This window comes from Saimiri boliviensis, chromosome 7 (genome assembly GCF_048565385.1).
Source record: "Saimiri boliviensis isolate mSaiBol1 chromosome 7, mSaiBol1.pri, whole genome shotgun sequence".
Classification (NCBI taxonomy): domain Eukaryota; kingdom Metazoa; phylum Chordata; class Mammalia; order Primates; family Cebidae; genus Saimiri; species Saimiri boliviensis.
Window position 1 is genome coordinate 113851851 of NC_133455.1, and position 20084 is coordinate 113871934.

The following is a 20084-nucleotide window of genomic DNA, read 5'->3' on the forward strand; positions in this document are numbered from 1 at the left end:
TCCAATAAAGCATTATTTATAAAAACAGCCCCTGGGCTGGATTTGGCCCACAGTCCGTAGTTTGCGGAGCCCTGTACTAGAGGATAACACACATGGGATAGAGTTGAGTTGCCCAAGTAATCCTAGTTGAGATCTTTCTGAATCAGCCGAGTTTCACCCAATTTCCAGATTCCTTAGAGAACCCAGGCACACATCCAGCAGGACCACCTGGCTAACCTGTAACTTACAGCAGACACATGAGCAAACCCGATCAACTCTGCAGAATCACTAACAAAGCCACTGAGTGACAGGATGAGTTATCATGCAAAGTTAGTGTGGCTACTAATACAGAAGGTAAAGTATTAATTTTGCTACTTTAGAATTAAGGATGGGGCACAAAGCCTCAGTCGTTATCTCAGGCAGCCAGAAAGCCTCAAGACTCAGATATAGGTGTTTTTCAAATCCTGTATCTATTCACTATACCACACTGCTTGAATCCTTCACTATTCTCTTTATTTTGGGTGGTTTTGCTTCTATAAAGATATAATTAGAGATATGTATGACTTAGGCTACAAGACTAAGAACTTTAGGCAGCTTCTAACTCTCCTTGGATGTCCCTGTTAGTTTGGGGTCATTAAAAATTATGTCTGGCTTAAAGTTTGGATTATTTGGATTATTTTCTTGAAGTTACTAATACAGATCTCTTCGTGGTATATCAGAGTCTATATTGTCCTGGTTCGTATTTTCCAAAACTTCAGTAAAAGGAAATAATGTAAATGGTCTACTCTTGCACACAGCTCCTCTCTCCCCATTTTACGGCTCACATTTTATGCAGGGCTGTCAGGCTTTCTGAATTAAATGTGACTTAGGGCCTATGCTTGCTAACTGAGGAGGCTCATAGGTCCTATAGCTCATCCACAATCTTGTACAGGAGCTGTCAAGTATGAGAGATTGGTGCCAAATTCAACCCAACGCAGCCCCTTCCCAGTAGTCTGCCTTCGACAACTCCTCCTTGTCAAATCCAACAGCTTACCTAGAATATATAGTGAATAAAGTACCCTGAAAGGTATGAATGTAGAGGTGCTGCTTTGGCTGATGGCAGGAACACCTATCAGCTTCCCACAGGGCTGACATTTCAGGCTGGCAGGGGGGAGATGATCATAGGATTTTTGTGCTGCTGTTTCTAAATGGATTGTAAAGACTCCCAAGGCAGACTGCCTCCCTTCTTACCATCTGCCTCCATGAAGAATCAGTGTGATGCAACTATGCAACTCAGAAAACTTCTTTTTTTGTTGTTTGTTTGTTTCTTTATTTATAAAGTAGAGCCCTCAGGTGAATGGTTTATAGAACTCATCAGAATTCCCTAGTACGAGGTCTTAGTGCATTAAAATTTAATACTTTGGGTGTCAGAAACTCCATGCCCTTCTCCTCACTGCCTAGCAAACATCTGGCCTTAGAGTCATTGAATGTTAAGTCGGGAAAGTAGCAGTCAGCAGTGTTTACGGGTTTTGAGAGGTCTCCCTAGTAACTAGGGATCAGAGCTTGTGCAATTATCTTTTGATTGTTAACCTCCTAGCTAAATACAGAATAGATATGCCAAGTCACTTCCTGACTGGTAACATCCAAGAAGTAGCCTCTTTGTGTTTTAATATAGTGAAAGGGAGACTGTATCGGTCAGAAGACTGATTGGACAGCCCAGGAAATAGGAAAAAAATATACAAAGATAAACATTGACTGCACCTATCCAAGCACCCACAGTGGTGAGGGTCCTGTGTCATCAGACTTGGCCTTCCCAGTCCCAGTGGCACACTCATTCCAAGTGTAAAGGTGAATTGGATGTGGGGTGCTGTGGCCAACGGACTGTGAGGTTTTTAGTTTCAGGGAAGAGATGATCTTCACCTTGAAATGAATAATGGATGTGTCAGATTATCTTAGTCTTATCCCATTTAATATTTGATTCCTATAACTCTCTTTGGTTTAAACCCACACCCATCAAACATGCTGTTTTGCCACACACAACACACGGCACCGTGCAGAACACTGGGACGTGGAGTGACTCTGGGATCTTTAGCAGTGATGCCGTAGGGAGAACCAGCAGCAGCTTCTCTTATGACTTAGCTTCCAGGGCAGCTTGACCACGGCAGGAGAATGGACTAATCTCTGGGATTTGGACAACCAGGCCATGGGTCAGTTACAAGTCTGTTTCCATGCATTTCCTGCCATTCTCATTTCCACTTCAGTCTCACTTATGTTTAGGTTCTTCTGAATCTGCCTCTCAGGGCCTAAGATCTCTTGTGCCCTCAAAGAGGCAGTTTCTCAGCCTTCAAAATAGAAGGACTCGTCTATCTGACATTAATTCAGCAAGGATCTCTCCACCTTGTTTAAACCACAGAGCCTTTCAATGTACGTAAATATCTCATGACCTACCTCCATCTATCAACATGCCCAAGACAATATCAGTGCATCTTACAGATGTCCCCACCTATTAAGAAGATTCTACACCATGTAGTATCACATAAAAATATAAAGTTTTGTCCAATATAATACAGATTCAATATCTATATAAATATACATTTGCCTTTAATACAGTAATTCTGGTAAAACCTACCTCTCTCCAATCTCATTTGAGAGTCACTGAACCCTGCCCCCAGAACTCCCAACGCTACCCTATATAATGCCCCATAAGAGGTACAGACAAATATCTTCCAGTTTCAGTGGACCTTGATACTTGTGATAGGGTTGGCTTAGAATAGGTGAGGACAGAACGAGACCTGAATGAAGACAGATGGTGGTTATCTGAAAAAGTAACAGGGCTGGATGTGGTGGCTCACCCTGTAATCCCAGGACTTTGGGAGGCCAAGGTGGGCAGATAATGAGGTCAAGAGTTTGAGACCAGCTTGGCTGATATGGTGAAATCCCATCTGTACTAAAAAATACAAAAATCAGCCAGGCGTGGTAGCGCATGCCTGTAGTTCCAGCTACTCAGGAGGCTGAGGCAGGAGAATCGCTTGAACCTGGGAGGCAGAGGTTGCAGTGAGCTGAGATTGCACCACTGCACTCCAGCCTGGGTGACAGGTAAGATTCCGTCTCAAAAAAAAAAAAAAAAGTAACAATGTTACCTAATTACTAAGCATCCATAATGGTTACACTGGTGATAGTAGTGTGAGTGTGTGCGTACGTTCGTGTACACAGCTATGCATACAAATACAAAGATAAATAAACCACAATTTTTGTTTTCAAATTAAGTAGCAGAAACATGAAAACAAATGCCTCCAATTGCTCATAGGTAACAGTGTTAAGGCCAGTTGTACAATTTCACTTGAGTCCCTGAGTCCCATTACAGGTTAAAGTCACTTAGCAGGCAGACTTCACTGTAAAGCCAACTCTGTTGTGGTCAGGTGGGGAATCCTTGATGCAGGAGAGGCTCGACCAGTAAATATCTTTCCCCTTCATCCACCCTCCTTCATAACAGCAGTTTCACTAATAAATCCCCCAGTCCTAAGGCTTCTCTTCTGAGTAAAAGGATAGTTAGAAAACTATTCTAAATGGTTTTTACAACTTATACTTAAATTTAGAAACTGAACAGGATAATTCTTAGACTTTGTCATTTTTCCTTCAGCATGTTCTGCTCATATACATAGTCCTATACCTCTGAGAATATAACATTTAAATGTCCTTTTCCCCTAAAAATTATCTACTAATGAATATCAAATATTAGTTGCTAAATGGATAACCGCTACAATAACCACAATCCACTCTGCTTCTACTCAGAGAAGCATTACCAAATGAGAAGAAAATTTGAGAAAACAATGAAAGAATTGATAATGGTTCAACAAAGATCTGACCCAAAACCAGGAGCTCAGTTATCTGAATCTTTAGGATTGACAGATTACTGAAATAATTTACACATGGGAAATGCTTAATGGTTTAGAATATACTTTTTTTAAGGGCTTCACATACAGAAAAGTATATGACCTTCAACAAATCTTATAAAGTTTGAGGAAACTGCAGATCAGACAGGGTGAATCAGCTGCCCAAATCTGGAGAGTAGGTGTGTGTGTGTGTGTGTGTGTGTGTGTGTGTGTGTGTGTGTTTATGTGTTTATGCAGGCAGTCAACTCATGGGTTTTGGACTTTTCCCTCCTGAGCTCATGGTTTTTTCTATTAATTAGAGTTCCTAAAGCCAAGATCCACAGTATGCAAAGCTGCTTTTTAACATTAGAAAAAAGAAGTAAAAAGAAACTTGTATGGAATGCTACATAGTCAATTGTCTAATAGGTTTTGTTTACGGACTTGAGTTGCTCAGACTGTGAAACCTAAAACATAACACAGTGAATTTTCTCTAGAGTGGCAAATCTAAATGAACAATTCACAAATGCCATTAAAAGTACTGTTTAAGAAATACATTTCAAATTAAAATGAATCAAAAGATAGGAAAATCCAAAATTAATATAAATTCCATGGACAGCATATATAAGGAAAATATTGATATTTTAAGAGCTCACCCTTTATTATCAAGACTGAAGTATACATTCCATTGAAGAGCAAAAAAATCTAAATTCGTGTGATTTATGTGTTACATATTTATATGTAGAAACCATACAGCATTCTGAGTGCTAAATCTATTAAGTGAAAGTTTGTAGGGAGACAGGATAATCGTAGGCTCAAGTTATCACCCCACATATGATTATAAAAATAAAAGGAGACCTTTAAAATAGACAGATTTTGTTGACATTACCTTACTACATTGATCAAACAGAGCACACTGATATCATATGCCTATTGATGTATTATAATGTGAAGGACATACTACCAAAAAAGTTTAATGTGAATCTAAGAATGAGAAAGTCATAGATGAAACAAATCCAGAATAAGGGTCATTCTGTAAAACAACTGATATATACCCTTCAAAAAAAGTCAAGGTTATAAAAAAGAAAAAGAAAGTCAAAGAAGTCTCTCATTTAAGTGAAAACTAAATAGAAAAGATAACAGAAGGCAAGTTTGGTCTTTGATTCCTGGATCAAAAATAAACCAGTTATGAAGGCAATTATGGGGGAAATTGGAATAATTAGAATAAGGACTACATATATTAAATATTATATTAGTGCTAAATGTCTTGGGTGTAATAATAGTGTTATAGTTATTTGGAGATTGTCTTTTTCGTAGGAAAAACATGCTGGACTATTAAGGAGTGACGTGTCATGATATGTGCCATTTATTCTCAGATGTTTCTGAGAAAAAGAAAACAGAGAGAAGAAAAGCAAATACGAAAAATGTTAATGACTGGTGGGTCTAAGCGAAGGGCATAGTAAAATTTGTACTGTTTTTCAGCTTTCCCTAGGTTTGGAACTTTTGAAAACAAAGTGTTAGGAAAAATAAAACCAAACAAAGTCATTCTCTAAATTTTTTATTTCATATTTCCGTTTCAGCAGTATTGAAATGTTTCTCATATATGTGATTATTTTATAGATTCAAAAGTGCGGCGTTGAGTGAATGTCACAAATCATAACATGATTAAAATGTATAAGAAAGTACTTTAAAAACCAGACAAAAGACGTAAGAATTATGATGTTAAATTTCTAATCCAAATGTAAATCAAGAGTACAGGATACTAGCAATGCTAATATTCAAAATGGGTTTACCCCAGTTCATAATTCCTCTGCTTCTCTCTTACCTAAAACCTAAGGAAGTATTGGAAGTAGAGAATTCTTAAGAAACCAACTGGACGATGAGTTGTATGATTCTCTTTACAGATACAATCTACTTTTCAGCAACCTGTAAGCCATGGAAAGAGTAACTGCATATCCAACAAGAAAGCCCAAAGCTCTGTTTGGCTGGGGAAGGGGTGTCAGATACGCAATGGTGTGGTAGATCCGTGCTCCGACAAAGACTCTGAAGTGCAGGATGGCTGTGGAGGGGTCAGGACCACTCAGGGAATACAGAAGGCCAATTCCAAGAAATGGAACAATATTTTCAAGGTCATTCAGGTGGGCTCTGTAAAAAAAGATAGCTATTAAAAACACTAATTTCAAATTAGTAGATACGTATTCTTTTTTCCCTCTCCTCTAAAAACTAAATCTGAGTACTAATGAATCCTTAAATTTCAAAGTAAGATTTCTTTTTTCTCTCAGATTGCCTTGCTTCCTTATCCACTTGACTTTTATTAAGAATGTCTCATTATTTTTGTTTCTTTTTACTTTTAGTGTATCTTTTAATATCACAGAAGGCATTTTGTAGTTCCTAGAATATCAAAACAACATCTATCTAATAGAACTCATTTCATTTTTGTAAACACAAAATACTTTTTTCTTATGAGGTTCATAACGATTAGCAATTCAAGACTCTTTTTATAAAAATTCTTTTTCCCAAAGGAAGAAAATCCTTTTGGTGTTGATTTTTCTTAAGACTCCTCCTTCACTTCTGCTACTCTACCAAATGATTATTGAGAGAATCCCTGCCAACCCAAACCACTAGGTTGCCAATAATTAATTACCAACTTAATATCAAGAATCTCACGTTCTTACATCTAAATAACAGAACACATAACTAGCCTTTGAAATACAGCAAAATTTTGGCTAATATCGTCCAAATGCCAAAGAAATTAGTTAGGAATGATGGTGTGAAAGTACAAAGGGCACACGAAACGTGGGACAGGTGAAAGAGAAAGAGAGAATTTCCTAAATGTTTTCTTTATAACAGAGCTAGAGGAAAACAAAAAGTATGTTTTAGCCACAGTTTTGCTCCGACTATGGCATCGTGGGTTTTTCTGGCTAAGACCGAATACAGAACACATCTACTATTGACTTGACATTTTCACTAGTGTTGCTGTTGCTGCTCCTGTTGCTTTTAGAGGTGGGGTCTTGCTCTGCTGCTCAGGCTGAAGTGCAGTGGCGCAGTCACAATTCACTGCAGCCTCAAACTCGTGAGTTTCAGCCTCATGAGTAGCAGAGACTACAGGCATCAGCACCATGCCTGGCCAATTTTTTAAATTTTCTTTTTAGAGGTGGGGTCTTGCTATGTTGTCCAGGTTGGTCTTGAACACCTGGTCTCAAGCAGTCCTCAAACCTCAGCTTCCCAAAACACTGGAATTACAGGTGCAAGCCACCCTGACCGGCAACATTTTAAAAAATACTAATTTTAAAATTTCATCTCTCTTCAGCCTACAGAATTAGAAATCGCTTTAGAATCTAGGCTAGAAATGGAGAGTTTGATAGTGTTTGTCAGCTATCGATATGTATTTCAAAATGAAAAAATATTTGATGTTACTCTCTTCTCTAGCATAAGCATATAATCATTACATATTGCCTGCTCAATGATCCCCACTCCATTCCCTTCCTTTCTTTTCTCCTGTCTTCCCTAGATTATTCCTACGTTTGCCTCACAAAGACGACAACTACACAGAGATAGGAAGAAGACAGCAGCAGCCTAGAGAAGCGATGAGTTGAAAAGGCTTCAATAAAGGATGAAAGCAAAGAGAGAAAGGTGTGAGTGTTCTTGTGCCCTGTCTTTCACGGAGCAATACAAGCACTACGGAGAATGAGATGGGAAAGAAAAGACAGGAATGCCATTTTCTATCAAAGAAGGGCCCGCTTTGTCAATTACACCAAGCGTATTTATTTTGACGCTGACTTCTGCAGCACCACTGAGACACCTTCACCTCCAATCTTACGCATGTTAGTGTCCCCCTTCATAACATGCTAAAAAGACAGAAATTCTAAGGTTAAGGAAGAGACTTTAAAGAGAAGACTCTCTGGAAAACAATGTCCACTTCTATCCCTGTGTTGAGCAGTTGACCGTTGGAGCAATGTTAAAGCAGAGGAGAAAGTCAAGGACAGCAAGAGGGCCCCAAGGGCAGAGGGAAGGAGGGGCAGGGGCAGGGCTTTCTTCACCTTTCTAGCTCCTGCATGTTTTTCTAGCCTCATTTCTATCCTATTTTTCCTTTTGAATTCTCTTACTCTTTCATCAGCCCTCAACATTTCTCAAAGATAACACTCCTCATTATCCCAGCAAGGCCTGCTTTCCACAGACCCTTATACTCTATACCAGTGTATGCCATTTTCTATACTTCTTTGAGACTCTGTTCCAGGCACACACCTCTCCAGCTCTCCCTGTGAGCACCTGCTGCACTGCAATATCACCCTTCCATCCTAACCCACCCCCTGCTCCAACGACAGCCTCCTTCCTGGAGCGGCATCTTCCGGAACGTTAGTGCCATTTACGGACAGCTGCCAAAATCTATCACCAGGTGGAAATCAGCCTTCCTGAGAGACCGCTTTCTACCTGGGTCTATTACCCTTCTCCCGCGTGATTACATTTGCCCGTTTTCCTTTCTCTTTTGGACAGATGCTCCCTGGTACACATCTGCTCTGTGACAGACCTTCCCACCATCTCTGTGCTCCTGAGGCCACAGCCGTGTCTCCTTCCTCAGATCAGAATTGCTCGGATCCCAGCATCCACCTGTCCTGGACTAGAGTTGCTACACGCACCTGGGCATTGTCAGGCTGTGAAGAACTACAAAAGGAGCTGCTCAGAAGGCTTCTCCAGACTCCCCCATCTCAGCCAAAGCTCTTCACCCTCAGTACACAGCTGTGTGTTCACATTCTCATCAAGGTATTTTCCCAAATTGACGAGACTTCTCTCCTCTTTCTCCTCCAAAATCCTAATATTCTTCAAGGTCTTCCTTTATGGAATATTCCATGGAACTAATGAAACATGGCTTCATAACACTCTCCAATTATTACATGCACAGGGGTCTTATTTGGGGGGAACATTATAAACCGCTGAGGGTCAGGAACCCAGTCTTAAGGCTCTTTGATAGCATCCCAATAGAATAAACGACAGTGATACATACACAATAATCTCTCCATATAGGTGTGTTCATACACTGGGTCACAGAGGACATCATCCAGTTTAACCCCAGCCTATGGTCGTCTCCTGACAGAGTCCCCAGCAAGTGTCACTTAGACTTCATGGAACACTCTCAGTGAAGGCGTATTCTCTACCTTTAAAGGAAATATATTCTGAATGTCTCCCCTCTTTCTAAACATGAAACACAAGCCTTTATTTTGTCTTTCGAATGACTCCTGTATGTCACCAGCTGGCCTGTTTGCCTTTCAACTTTCTTTTTATCTTTGTGTATTGAATGTGTATGGTCTTGAATGCTTCCTAGACAAGGTAGGATAGCATTAAATAAATACATATGTAAAATACTTTCTATCACTGGTTTCTGTCTGTCCAGAACTCAAATAACTGACTTTAAGCCACATATCTTGATATTTCAACACATATTCCTTTAAGTTTGTAACTAATTGTTCCATATGTGTATGTATTTATTTTCTGAATTATTGCACGCGGTAAAGCATACCTTTCACTTCATCTGTAGCCCCATTCTGTCCCTGCCATTTAAATATGCTAATCATAACAGTTTTACAATTACTAAAGGAACTAGAGAGGTTGGGGGGGGGAGCCTAGCTTAAAAATGGAAAAGAAAGATTCTGGAAACTCTCTTTGAAAAGCATCTCCAAAAGTGTGTTGTTAGGTACTGCTGCGATGGAACAAGCGCGATCTCAAAAAGTATGACACGACTGAAAACTCCACTGTGTTGGAGACGCTCCTCTTACGATGAGGAAAAGCCAGTGTCTCATCACCAGGGGGCGCTGTGCACGCAGTCGCTGCACCTCCTCAAGGGCACGGCCCCTTTTCAGAACCAGGGTCAATTGTTCTCCCTAACATTTATTTGCAACCTGACTAGCTGATCAATTTGGATAATGTCTTCTCCTCTAAAAGTACAATCCCCCATGGGCAGGGAGTAAGGGTGGAAGGTCAGAAAGAATAATAGAGAGGAATCTCTAAAACCCCCCAAAATATCTTTTGTTATGCTTTCACACATGAGATTGACTTGGTTTTTCATTTCAATCTTACTAATGCTACTTGAGGGTCTAATTGCTTCTGATCACTTTCCAGTCCTGGGCAATTTTATAAATACAAGGTCATGACTAACATCATGCATGTGGCTGCCTGCTCTAAAAGGGAAGCGCTAGAGGACCAGACAAGGCTTTAAATGGTTTTGTGTCTCTTTAGTGGTTTTGAAAACTTCAAGCTTCACTCACTTTTTTTTCAGTTTATTATTTTTCATCTAACACATGACTTTTCCTTTGATATTGTTCTGCTATTGTTTGAAATTTCTACAGTGATTCCTTGTCCGAAACTATTATATATCCATATTCTTCACACAACCCATTTTCAAAACTGGCCGATTTACTCAGCAGGACTGCTGAATCAACAGCTTTATAACTAAGGGAGACAGAAGGTGAAATTTTGTGCTAAGTACCTGCACAGACTTTTTCTTAGAAGAGAAACATTCTTGCTTGATGACTAGTTTGGGGGTAGAATTGTTTTGCATGAGTAAGAAGGTACCTTTAATATTAGTGCTGATAGGGTTGAAGAGTCTGTGGGGCAAGAGGAGAGCCTCAAAAATGGTGTAACACTGGATACTGCTTGAGTGAAGGAGGTATAGGTATGGGGCATATTCCCCGGAGAGAGAAGGCTGAAGGACATGGTCAGACAGAGTAATAACATACAACTCGAAATGTTTGTGTAGCCACAGTGTAAACGCCTCTGCACCTCCACTTACTCAAGTCTATTTTTAGCCACTGTTTTTGTGTGTGTGAAGGGAACTGATGAAAGGGCTGGATTAACATCCAGCATCACCAACTGCAAAATACGGAAACGTGCATAGAAGCAGGAACCCAGATCCAGAGTTAAGCTGGAGATGATATGCCGATAGGGAATCTGCAGAAATCTTGGGAGGGGCTTCAGACTTTCACAGAGGATCAAAAAAGGGATAATGCAACCTAGGTATCCATCAATGTGAATTGGATAAAGATGGCCGGGCACGGTGGTTCATGCCTATAATCCCAGCATTTTGGGAGGACAAGGTGGGTGGATTACCTGAGGTCAGGAGTTCGAAACCAGCCTGGCCAAGATGGAGAAGCCCTGTCTCTACTAAATACAAAAAATTAGCCAGGTGTGGTGGCGCATGCTTGTAGTCCCAGCTACTCGGGAGACTGAGGCAGGAGAATGGCTTGAACCCAGGAGGCAGAGGTTGCAGTGAGCTGAGATTGTGCCATTGCACTCCAGCCTGGGTGACAGAGCAAGACTCTATCTTAAGAAAAAAATAGAATGAAATCAAGTCCTTTTCAGCAACATGGACACAGGTGTAGGCCCTTACCCTAAATGAATTAACACAGGAAAAGAAAAACAAATACCACATGTTCTCACTTATAAGTGGGAGCTAAACACTGGATACATAAACACAGATAGCACAACATGCAATAGGGACTATTAGAGGGCGAAGAAAAAGGGAGACAAAGGTTGAAAAGCTAACGGGTACTATGCTCACTACTTGAGTGACAGGAAAAATAGTGCCCCAACCATACCTTGGCTTATTGCTTTTCATTGTTCATTGAATCCCCAATACATTAAAACATAACATCTAAAAAGAGATGGCAGTGGCGAAAGGGACAGAGAAAAAGAGGTTCCGATTTCTCCAGAGTGTCAACATTCTCATTGTGAATCTTAGGCAAAAATACTTAATTCTTCAACCTTTTACATGAGTTGGCAGTCTCACCTATGGAGAAAGATGACAAAACTGCAAGCATCGACTATTCCCATTTTACTCCTCCCTGCCATTACTGTGGATACATCTCTATATAAAGCCATGTCGTTAACCCCAAGAGAGTGTCGATAAAAGTACAGTATAGCAACACTGGCAATGGATGCGATTGCAGGGATAGTTGGAGACTTTCAGATGTCCAGTTTTCTGTAATTGTTATGAGGAGTAGGAAAGAGGTCTGACTTTTTATCCGCATTCTCCAAGACCCTGAGACATCTTCACTGAACTCCTTGATCAAAATTATTTGATCAAATAAGTAATTTCAAGAGACATTGGTTTACCTGCGTACACGTTCGACTCTGTCATCTGTTCGAAGATACTTCTTGGCGTTTTCTCCTTTGCCAAGTGTTGCACAGTCTTCTGGGTTGGCAAAAACCTTTTCCAAATACCAAGAAAATAAAAAACTTATTTCAAATACTGGCTGGGTGTGGTGGCTTACACCTGTAATTCCAGCACTTTGAGAGGCTGAGGCAGGAGGATTGCTTCAGCCCAAACACTCAAGACCACCCTGTCTCCACAGATTTAAAAAATATATATATATATATAGCTGGGCATGGTGGTGTGTCACGTGCCTGTGGTACTAGCTACTCAGAAGGATCAGGTGGGAGGATCACTTGAGCCCAGGAGTTTGAGGATGCAGTGAGCTGGGATTGCACCACTACACTCTAGCCTGTCTTAAAAAAACAAACAAACAAACAAATAACATGGGGATATTCTACTTAATAAATTATTTGAATTTTAGTGGAAGAAATACAGACATCCAGGTTGACCCATTTGGAGCATTAAATCAAACATAAGAGTAGAAGAAAGCATCTATTGTTCAAACTGAATTTTTATTAACAACGCAAAGTTGTAAAAAAGAAAAGCATAAATAAGAACTTGAACAAAAACCAGTGCATAAGAATAGTGAAAAGGAAGCAAATATGGGCAAAGACGTAATTCTAAGTCACCATGGACTATTACTATGGTTCACTGGCATCTCTTTCACAGTAATGTTGACATACCTTCCCTCAAGTGTATTAACATTTCGAAGTGATTGGCTCAACTGAAATAAATACATTTACCAGCCAAAGGTTTCAGAGAACAGACAAGAAGCATAAAAGAGTAAGGGATGGGAAGGGTGTCTTATAGTTTGTTAGAACATGTGCACCTCTTTTCTTTTTCTAAACTAGATAAAACTTTGGGCTGAAGAATATTGTATCATGAAATTTGAGAAGCTGAATTATAGTCCTAGGAGTAACAAGTACACATTCATGTATTCCTTCCTGCAATTATTATGCTGTTTGAAATAATTTCCCCATCCCTTGAAACTTGAAATCTACATTTAAGAAACATTTAAGTATGTGCCACTATTTAATAATTTATGGCAGAGAAAAACACAAACTGCAAAATTCATCTTAATTTAAGCTTAAAAATCTTGTAAGTTTTCTATTTTTTTCTTAATATGATATGAACATTTATTAGAGATGAAGATGTTGAGGAGAACTGATATGCAGGGCTGGGAATATTTATTCCAGATAAAGTTCTTAAGGTCAGGCCTGTCTGTCTTGCTCATCATAGTGTTCCCCTAAATAAGTGCCTGGCACATACTGGATGTGCAATAAATATATGTTGAATAAAGAAATAAATGGTTTATTACAATGGAAAGAGCATGAGACTGGGTTTAACGCAATTTCAGTTTGAATCCCAGTTTCACCCTTTATTTGTATGTAACCTTGGGCAAGCTATTGCTATGCACTGAATGTTTGTGGTCCCCCAAAATTTGTCTGTTAAAGCCTAATCTTCAATCTGACAGTCTCTGGGACCTGAGGCCTTTGAAAGGTAATTAGGTCAGAGAGTGGAGTCCTCGTGAATGGGATTAGGGTCCTTACAAGAAGAGGAAAGAGAGAGCTCTCTTCCTGCTCTGTCTCTCTCTCTCTCTCTCTGCTCTGCCAGTGTGAGGATACAATGGGAAGACGGCCATCTGCAGGTCAGGGACGGGGCCCTCACTGAACACCAGATCTGCTGGTATCTTGGTTTTGGATTTACCAAACTCCAGAACTGTGAGACAAATGTTTGTTGCTTAAGCCGTCTAGTCTATGGCGTTTTGTAAGGGCAGCGGAAACGGACTCAGACAGCAACTTAACCTCTCTTTCACTTCCCCTTTTATATAAAATGGAAGGATGAATCCTCGTTTCACCTGACAATGCTAACAACTGTGTAAAACGACTCCACGATCAAGCACACACAGAAAGTATTGTGGCTCCTGGCACTCTACAAATTTGAGTTCCCTTCTTCTTTTCTTATAAGGCAGGGTCCATTTCCTTGCTAACATTCTGTTTCTAAAGTCAGCGTGGATCTAGGGGGTAAACAGCCACTTTGTGGCCTGATGCTTGCAACAGATCAGCACATGAGAGACTTAACCATGTGAGGATGTGCCCTCCATTAAAATGCAAATATCCTTCCATTCTACCTCAAGGTAGTTGGCCAGGCTCATGCCTGTAATCCCAGTACTTGAGGAGGCCGAGGTAGATGGATCATCTGAGGTCAGGAGTTCAAGACCAGCTTGGTCAATGTGGCAAAACTCCATTTCTACTGAAAATACAAAAATTAGCTGGGTCTGGTGGTGTATGCCTATAATCTCAGCTCTTTGGGAGGCTGAGGCAAGAGAATTCCTTGAACTAGGGAGGCGGAGGTTGCAGTGAGCCAAGATCCTGCCACTGCAGTCCCGCCTGGGTAAGGGTAAGAGCGAAACTCTGTCTTGAAAAAAAAAAAAAAAAAAAAAAAAAAAAGACACTAACAAGGAAACACCTTAGGGAAGACTGTGGCCTCTACATAAAATCAGTGCTCTAGAGGACAAAACTCAGGACAGGTCCTAAAAGAGAAGCCGATGATCTCAAGGATGAAGTTGCTGAATGGGCACAAGGACTACACTGGTGAAAATATTTTAAGTTTGTAAAGGGAGCCTTGCTCTGACCCCTTCCAGCAGGCCTAAACCCCGCCTGAATACAGAATGTATGCTTCAGAATCTGTCTACCACCTTCCCCACATCTGCTCTTTAAAAAAAAGTCATTCTGATAATACTGGGTAGAAATAGTATCCATGAAAGAAGTCAGAAGTACCCAAAATTCAAATGATCATCCCAATCAGATGAGGGTCTACTTTGAAAGTAAGAACTTTAATTCTCAGCCTTTTTTCTTTTTCTTTCTTTCTTTTATTTTTTTAATCAAAATCATACCCTTGATCTGTACCAGAGCTGAAAATACCAGTTAACTGTAAAACAATTATTTTCTAAACCCACTTTGGCAAAATTAATTCCAAAATGAAAGTTTCCTTGAAAACTTTTGATATTCCGGAATATCTCATCTGCTTAGCAGAATGACAAAAGGTAAAAGCCATAATGAAAAAACCATTTACTAGTTTCTAGGAGAAGCGACTGTTCCATAAATATATCAGATCCATCTGTGCCAAACGGTTGCATACTTCACTTACAGCATAAAACAGTGTGCTATTGGGCTTTACCAAAAATAAAAAAAGAAAATTAAGAAAACTCCTTTCCAGAGTTCAACTCTTAAAAGTGAGAAAATATTACCTCCAAATTTCTTACCTTTCTTGTCATTCTATAGAACGCAGTTGTAGCACTCATAAGCATCATTTTTGAAATAATAATTGTTGCATAGGAGGCAAAAGCCCTGAATACTTCATCATCCATTAGGTCGGTAAGGTCAACCATTGTTTCAATTTTGGTCTAGAATCTTAAAAAGATTTTAAAAAGATAAGAAAAAGCAGACATAAATACACAAAATAACTGGAAGATCATTTGATGTTCTTATATTGCAGCATTAACTATACTGTTCTTAAAAATATCTTGGACTATTTGGAGAATAAATGATTATTTAGTTATTAAAATGTCAAAGTAAATAGGGGCTGAGTGCAGTGGTGCAAGCCTATAATCCCAGCACTTTGGGAGGCCGAGGCAGGTGGATCACTTGAGGTCAGGAGTTCGAGAGCAGCCTGGCCAACATGGTGAAACCCCATCTCTACTAAACACAAAAATTAGCTGGCTGTGGTGGTGTGTGCCTGTAATCCCAACTACTCAGGAGACTGAGGCAGGAGAATTGCATGAACTTGGGAGGCAGAGGTTGCACTGAGCAGAGATATTGCCACTGCACTGCAGCCTGGGCAATAGAGCAAGACTCCATCTCAAAAGAAAAAAAAGTAAACATCATTATATTTTATCTAGTTTTATATTATTAAGCTTGAGGACATCAAAGAAGTACTAATTGAAAAAAGGGTACAGTACAAGCAAAAATAAAGAGCAAAAATTCTCTAAACAAAGACTAAAATCACATACTTGCATTGAGGTGAACTATATACAGGTTGAAATCAAAAGGCCAGAGATCATAGACTGATCTCTTTGGAAACATCAAACTATGTACCTAGTAGCAACACTGATGTTTTATTAGGAAGGCCTAAGTTCTTACGTATCCTCCTTTGGAGACCCAACTTACAACTTTTTGTCATTTCAGTAGTATTCAAAATCGTAGACTTCTGGACATGAATTCCAGTCCCAGCATTTAGCTATTAACTTTGCTTGAGAGGTTTAGTCTCTGAGACTAAATTTCTTCATTCTTAAAATAGAAATAGTAATAGCTTCTAACTTAATGGGTTGTTGTCGAATGTAATTGAGATAAAACATGAACTGGTCCAAGAAAATCCCTCAATAAAGTTTATGATGTCTTTATCATGATCATCATCATGCTCACCTTCATCATCAATTCCAAGACAGGCTAAAGAAACGCAGGATAATGGAAACATCAAAAAACAGGAATTAAGGAATTCTATTTATGGTATGGAATTACTATTTATGGCTCATGGGTTTAAGGTAATAGGGAAGGTGAATTCGTTTTACATGATCCTCAGATCATTTCACATTCTGAAGTTACATCCAGCTGAAAGCTGTTCAGTAGAGGAATACAGCTGTCTACACTTGGAAGTATAGTTGGGAAGTGCTGAAGAGGAAAGCTAAGACACACTGGTGATACTGAAGTCAAAACAGGTAGGAATTTAGGGTAAAGCTTAAAATGTAAACTTCCAGTCCTCTGACAGTCATTCTTGTAACCTCCTCTTGTTCTTTTATCAGTCCTACTGTCTACTTCTATCTCTTCCCCAGAAACACGTATCTTTTCTCAGACCCAAGCTTAGATGCTATTTATCCTGCTTGGCATGTAGCACTACTTCTTCTAGATGATGACCGTTCCCGCTTTTAAAGCTCAGCTCTGGCATGTATCTTTATTAGCCTGACATCTATCAGCTCCAGTCTTTCTATCCATCTTCCCTGTAATTTACACATTTATATGTATCACTATTGGTCATATAGCTGTCTTTGCATTGCTGCTAAATGTGATAAAAACCACATACATATATATTTAGCTTTATTACAGTTTGCTATGTGTCCAACTATGCTATGTACTAATTCCATCACCTTTGTTAATCTGTTACAATTGTCATAGCTATATCCATTTCACAAAAGAAGAAAACAGGAATTAGAGATGTTAATCTGCCAAGCTGGAACATGAACATCCCCTACACTCACCACACGATACTCCCTCTTTCCAGAGACTTGCTTAAATCTGCTCTCAACTCTTTAATTCCGCTTAATTCTAATTTGACTGACATGAAGTGAATGTCTACTCTGTGGCTGGTACAACTAGACACTCCTTGATCTGTCATCTTCTTTCTTCTTCCAATTATGTTGTGAGGTAGGTATTATCATTCCCATTTTGCAGATAAAGAAATCAAAGCTACCTAAGTAACCCCTATTTTTGTTTTCTCAGACTAAAAATGTACACGTGGATTTAGGCAAACAGAAACTAAATGTTCAAGGTTTAAAAAAAAATCCCCTATGATAGCAAATTAATCCATCTCGAAAAGTTTCTGGTCTAGAAAGCACAGTATGTTAGATTAGCTCTCAGGGCAAGATAATACTTTCGGTAACATTTAATGTGTGTGCTTTTGTTCTAGTATTGAAGGGGTGAAAGTCATGAATAAACTGCACTATCCTTCAGAGTGTAGGTAAAGTAATTAGCTTAATAAAGGATCCCTAAATCCGAGACTTCTATACAGACTTCTGAAGAAATCCAGCAAGCATGTGAATTTTTTTAAAAAAAATTATGGTAATTTCATTAAGTCGAAAGTTGCTACTTAACAATAATTTTAAAACTAAAATATTAGGCCTCTACTAATGTTTCCAGAATGAAATTTATTTGGTGATGGAACAAAAAAATCCAGAGAACTCTTTTTTTGCCTCAGTGAAAATCAGTATTGAAAGAGTAGAGAAAAAATGGCAGCCTCCCAGGACTGCCAGTGGGAAAGTACACAAAGAAGTCAGTGGCTGGGGAAAAGGGCAATGGGAGGCCTTTCCTTTAAAAACAACAACACAGTGCACTTCACACAGAGTTCTCAATCACGAACAATGTGGCTTAACTCCTCATGTCTGTGATTTTGGGAGACAGTCCAGCACGGAGCCTCCTCTGACACACACCCAATGATGGGTCAATGGGCCGCCTCTCCTCTCCACTTCACAGGTACTCGAGAGCCAGGTAATCAGCAGTAAAGGTAAGAACATTAAGAAACAGTAGTCATTTATAGTATGGATTAAGGCAATGCTGGTGTAAACCTTTTCTTCCCCCAAAGCTGATTTATCAGTAAGTTGCCATGAGTTTGCTGCACAAAACTGGAGCCATTATCATGGTTTGCTCTGCAATCAAAACAAAATTACTGAAAGCCTTTTACCAGGAAAGGTTGCTGGGAGGGAGAAGAACGGTCCAGTATCATAATAAATAACAGGGTGAAATGTTAGGTGCTTTGAGTATTCAAGAAATGAAGGAGAAATAATCTAAGTAAAGTAAGCAGGGAAAAACATTAATCTGGTTACCAATTATAGGAAATATTTACAATGATGGATCATATCTGCACAGTGGTTTGTTTGCTCACTATATTCTCCATTCATTGGCCAGCATGGTAATGAATACCTCGATTCAACGGTATTCTGAATATCTCTCTTGCCAGAGACCAGAGCTCTGTCCCCTAATGTGGAGGTGACTTCCTCATAAGAGGACACAAGGTAGAATGTCAAGTATTCAAAACTCTGGAACTAGATTGGCATTTGGGTGGATCTCAACCCTCCCACTTAATAACTGTGACTTAACTTCTCTGGGATCTCTTCACCATACCTATTAAACGAGATGGATAAGAACTCCTATTTCACCGGATTCTTGAGAGAATAAAGTTAACTGAATATTAAGTCAGAAACCCATTAAATGCTGTGTAAGTGTTTGGTAAATAAAAAAGCTCCAACTTTGGCGCTGTTCTAGACACTGAAGGCTTTAGAATTTTTCTAAAAGCGTTTGCATATTTTCTGTCTCATGACCTGAAAAACTCCAAGGTAGTCAGAGCAAATAATATTGTTTTCTACCTTTAGTGTATAAGGAAATTGAGTCCCAGAAAGGTAGTGAGTAACATGACCCAAAGTCACAGTGGAGAGGCCGAGATGGCAACTTGGTTTTCTCAAGTGTTTCATGTGTGGGCTCCCCACTGCCAGGGTGGGGTTCTCTACAGCCCTGGTCTTCTGGAGGCCGTTCCTTGTCAAATCCCATTCCTGTTTTGTGCGCCGCTAAAACCCCAGTACTATTTATCAGAGAAGAATCTTCACTTTTCAGTCGAGGAACATCCTTTCGCTTTACAGGCTTTTGGCCAAAATGAGCAAAGTTCTCTTCTCAGGATGACGTGGCCAGCCTTTCTATGCCAGTACTGCGAAACACATGAAAAATCTGGACACACATCCCTAGGGCCATGACTCTGCAATTTTGTACCTTCTGAAACTAACAAGTACTACATATGAGATAAAGAAAAAACATAATTTGGTGGCCATGGCAATCTGGAACTCCAGATTAATTCTAGCATGTCCTGAAGGCATTGCGGTGGCTGCAGACTCAGCCCCCTATGTGGTCTCATGCAAAGTGGGTTTCAGAACCCAGGGACTAGGGTGAGATGCTGGTGCCTCTTGGGGGAGTCGTGGGGAAAGGCCTTCCTCAGGAAACTGCTGTGATCTCCTTTTCCAGTCTCGGGGATTAATAAACACCACTCTAACACAAAGCCTTAGAAAAATTTTACTTGTGACTGGGGGCGGTGGTTCACGTCTGTAATCCCAGCACTTTGGGAGGCCGAGGCGGGCGAATCACAAGGTCAAGAGATCGAGACCATCCTGGCCAACACGGTGAAACCCATCTCTCCTAAAGTACAAAAATTAGCTGGGCATGGTGGCGCCCACCTGTGGTCCCAGCTACTCGGAAGGCTGAGGCAGGAGAATTGCTTGAACCCAGGAGGCGGAGGTTGCAGTGAGACGAGATCGCGCCACTGCACTCTACCCTGGCGCCTGGTGACACAGCAAG

At 40.0% G+C, this 20084-nt stretch overlaps 1 protein-coding gene across 6 annotated transcripts in view; it reads right to left on the bottom strand.

Annotated features, from left to right (window-relative positions):
• Positions 1 to 5369: 5369 nt before the first annotated feature.
• MGST1 (microsomal glutathione S-transferase 1) overlaps positions 5370 to 20084 on the bottom strand; it is a 129409-nt gene continuing 114694 nt past the window's right edge. For all 6 annotated transcript variants that reach the window (XM_074403251.1, XM_010345122.3, XM_010345123.2 and 3 more), the window contains exons 2-4: positions 15239 to 15386; positions 11934 to 12028; positions 5370 to 5972 (exon numbers count right to left, since the gene is read on the bottom strand). In XM_074403251.1, coding sequence (XP_074259352.1) covers positions 5726 to 5972; positions 11934 to 12028; positions 15239 to 15364 — 468 coding nt within the window. In that variant the 5' untranslated portion in view covers positions 15365 to 15386 and the 3' untranslated portion in view covers positions 5370 to 5725. The remainder of the gene's footprint in view (positions 5973 to 11933; positions 12029 to 15238; positions 15387 to 20084) is intronic.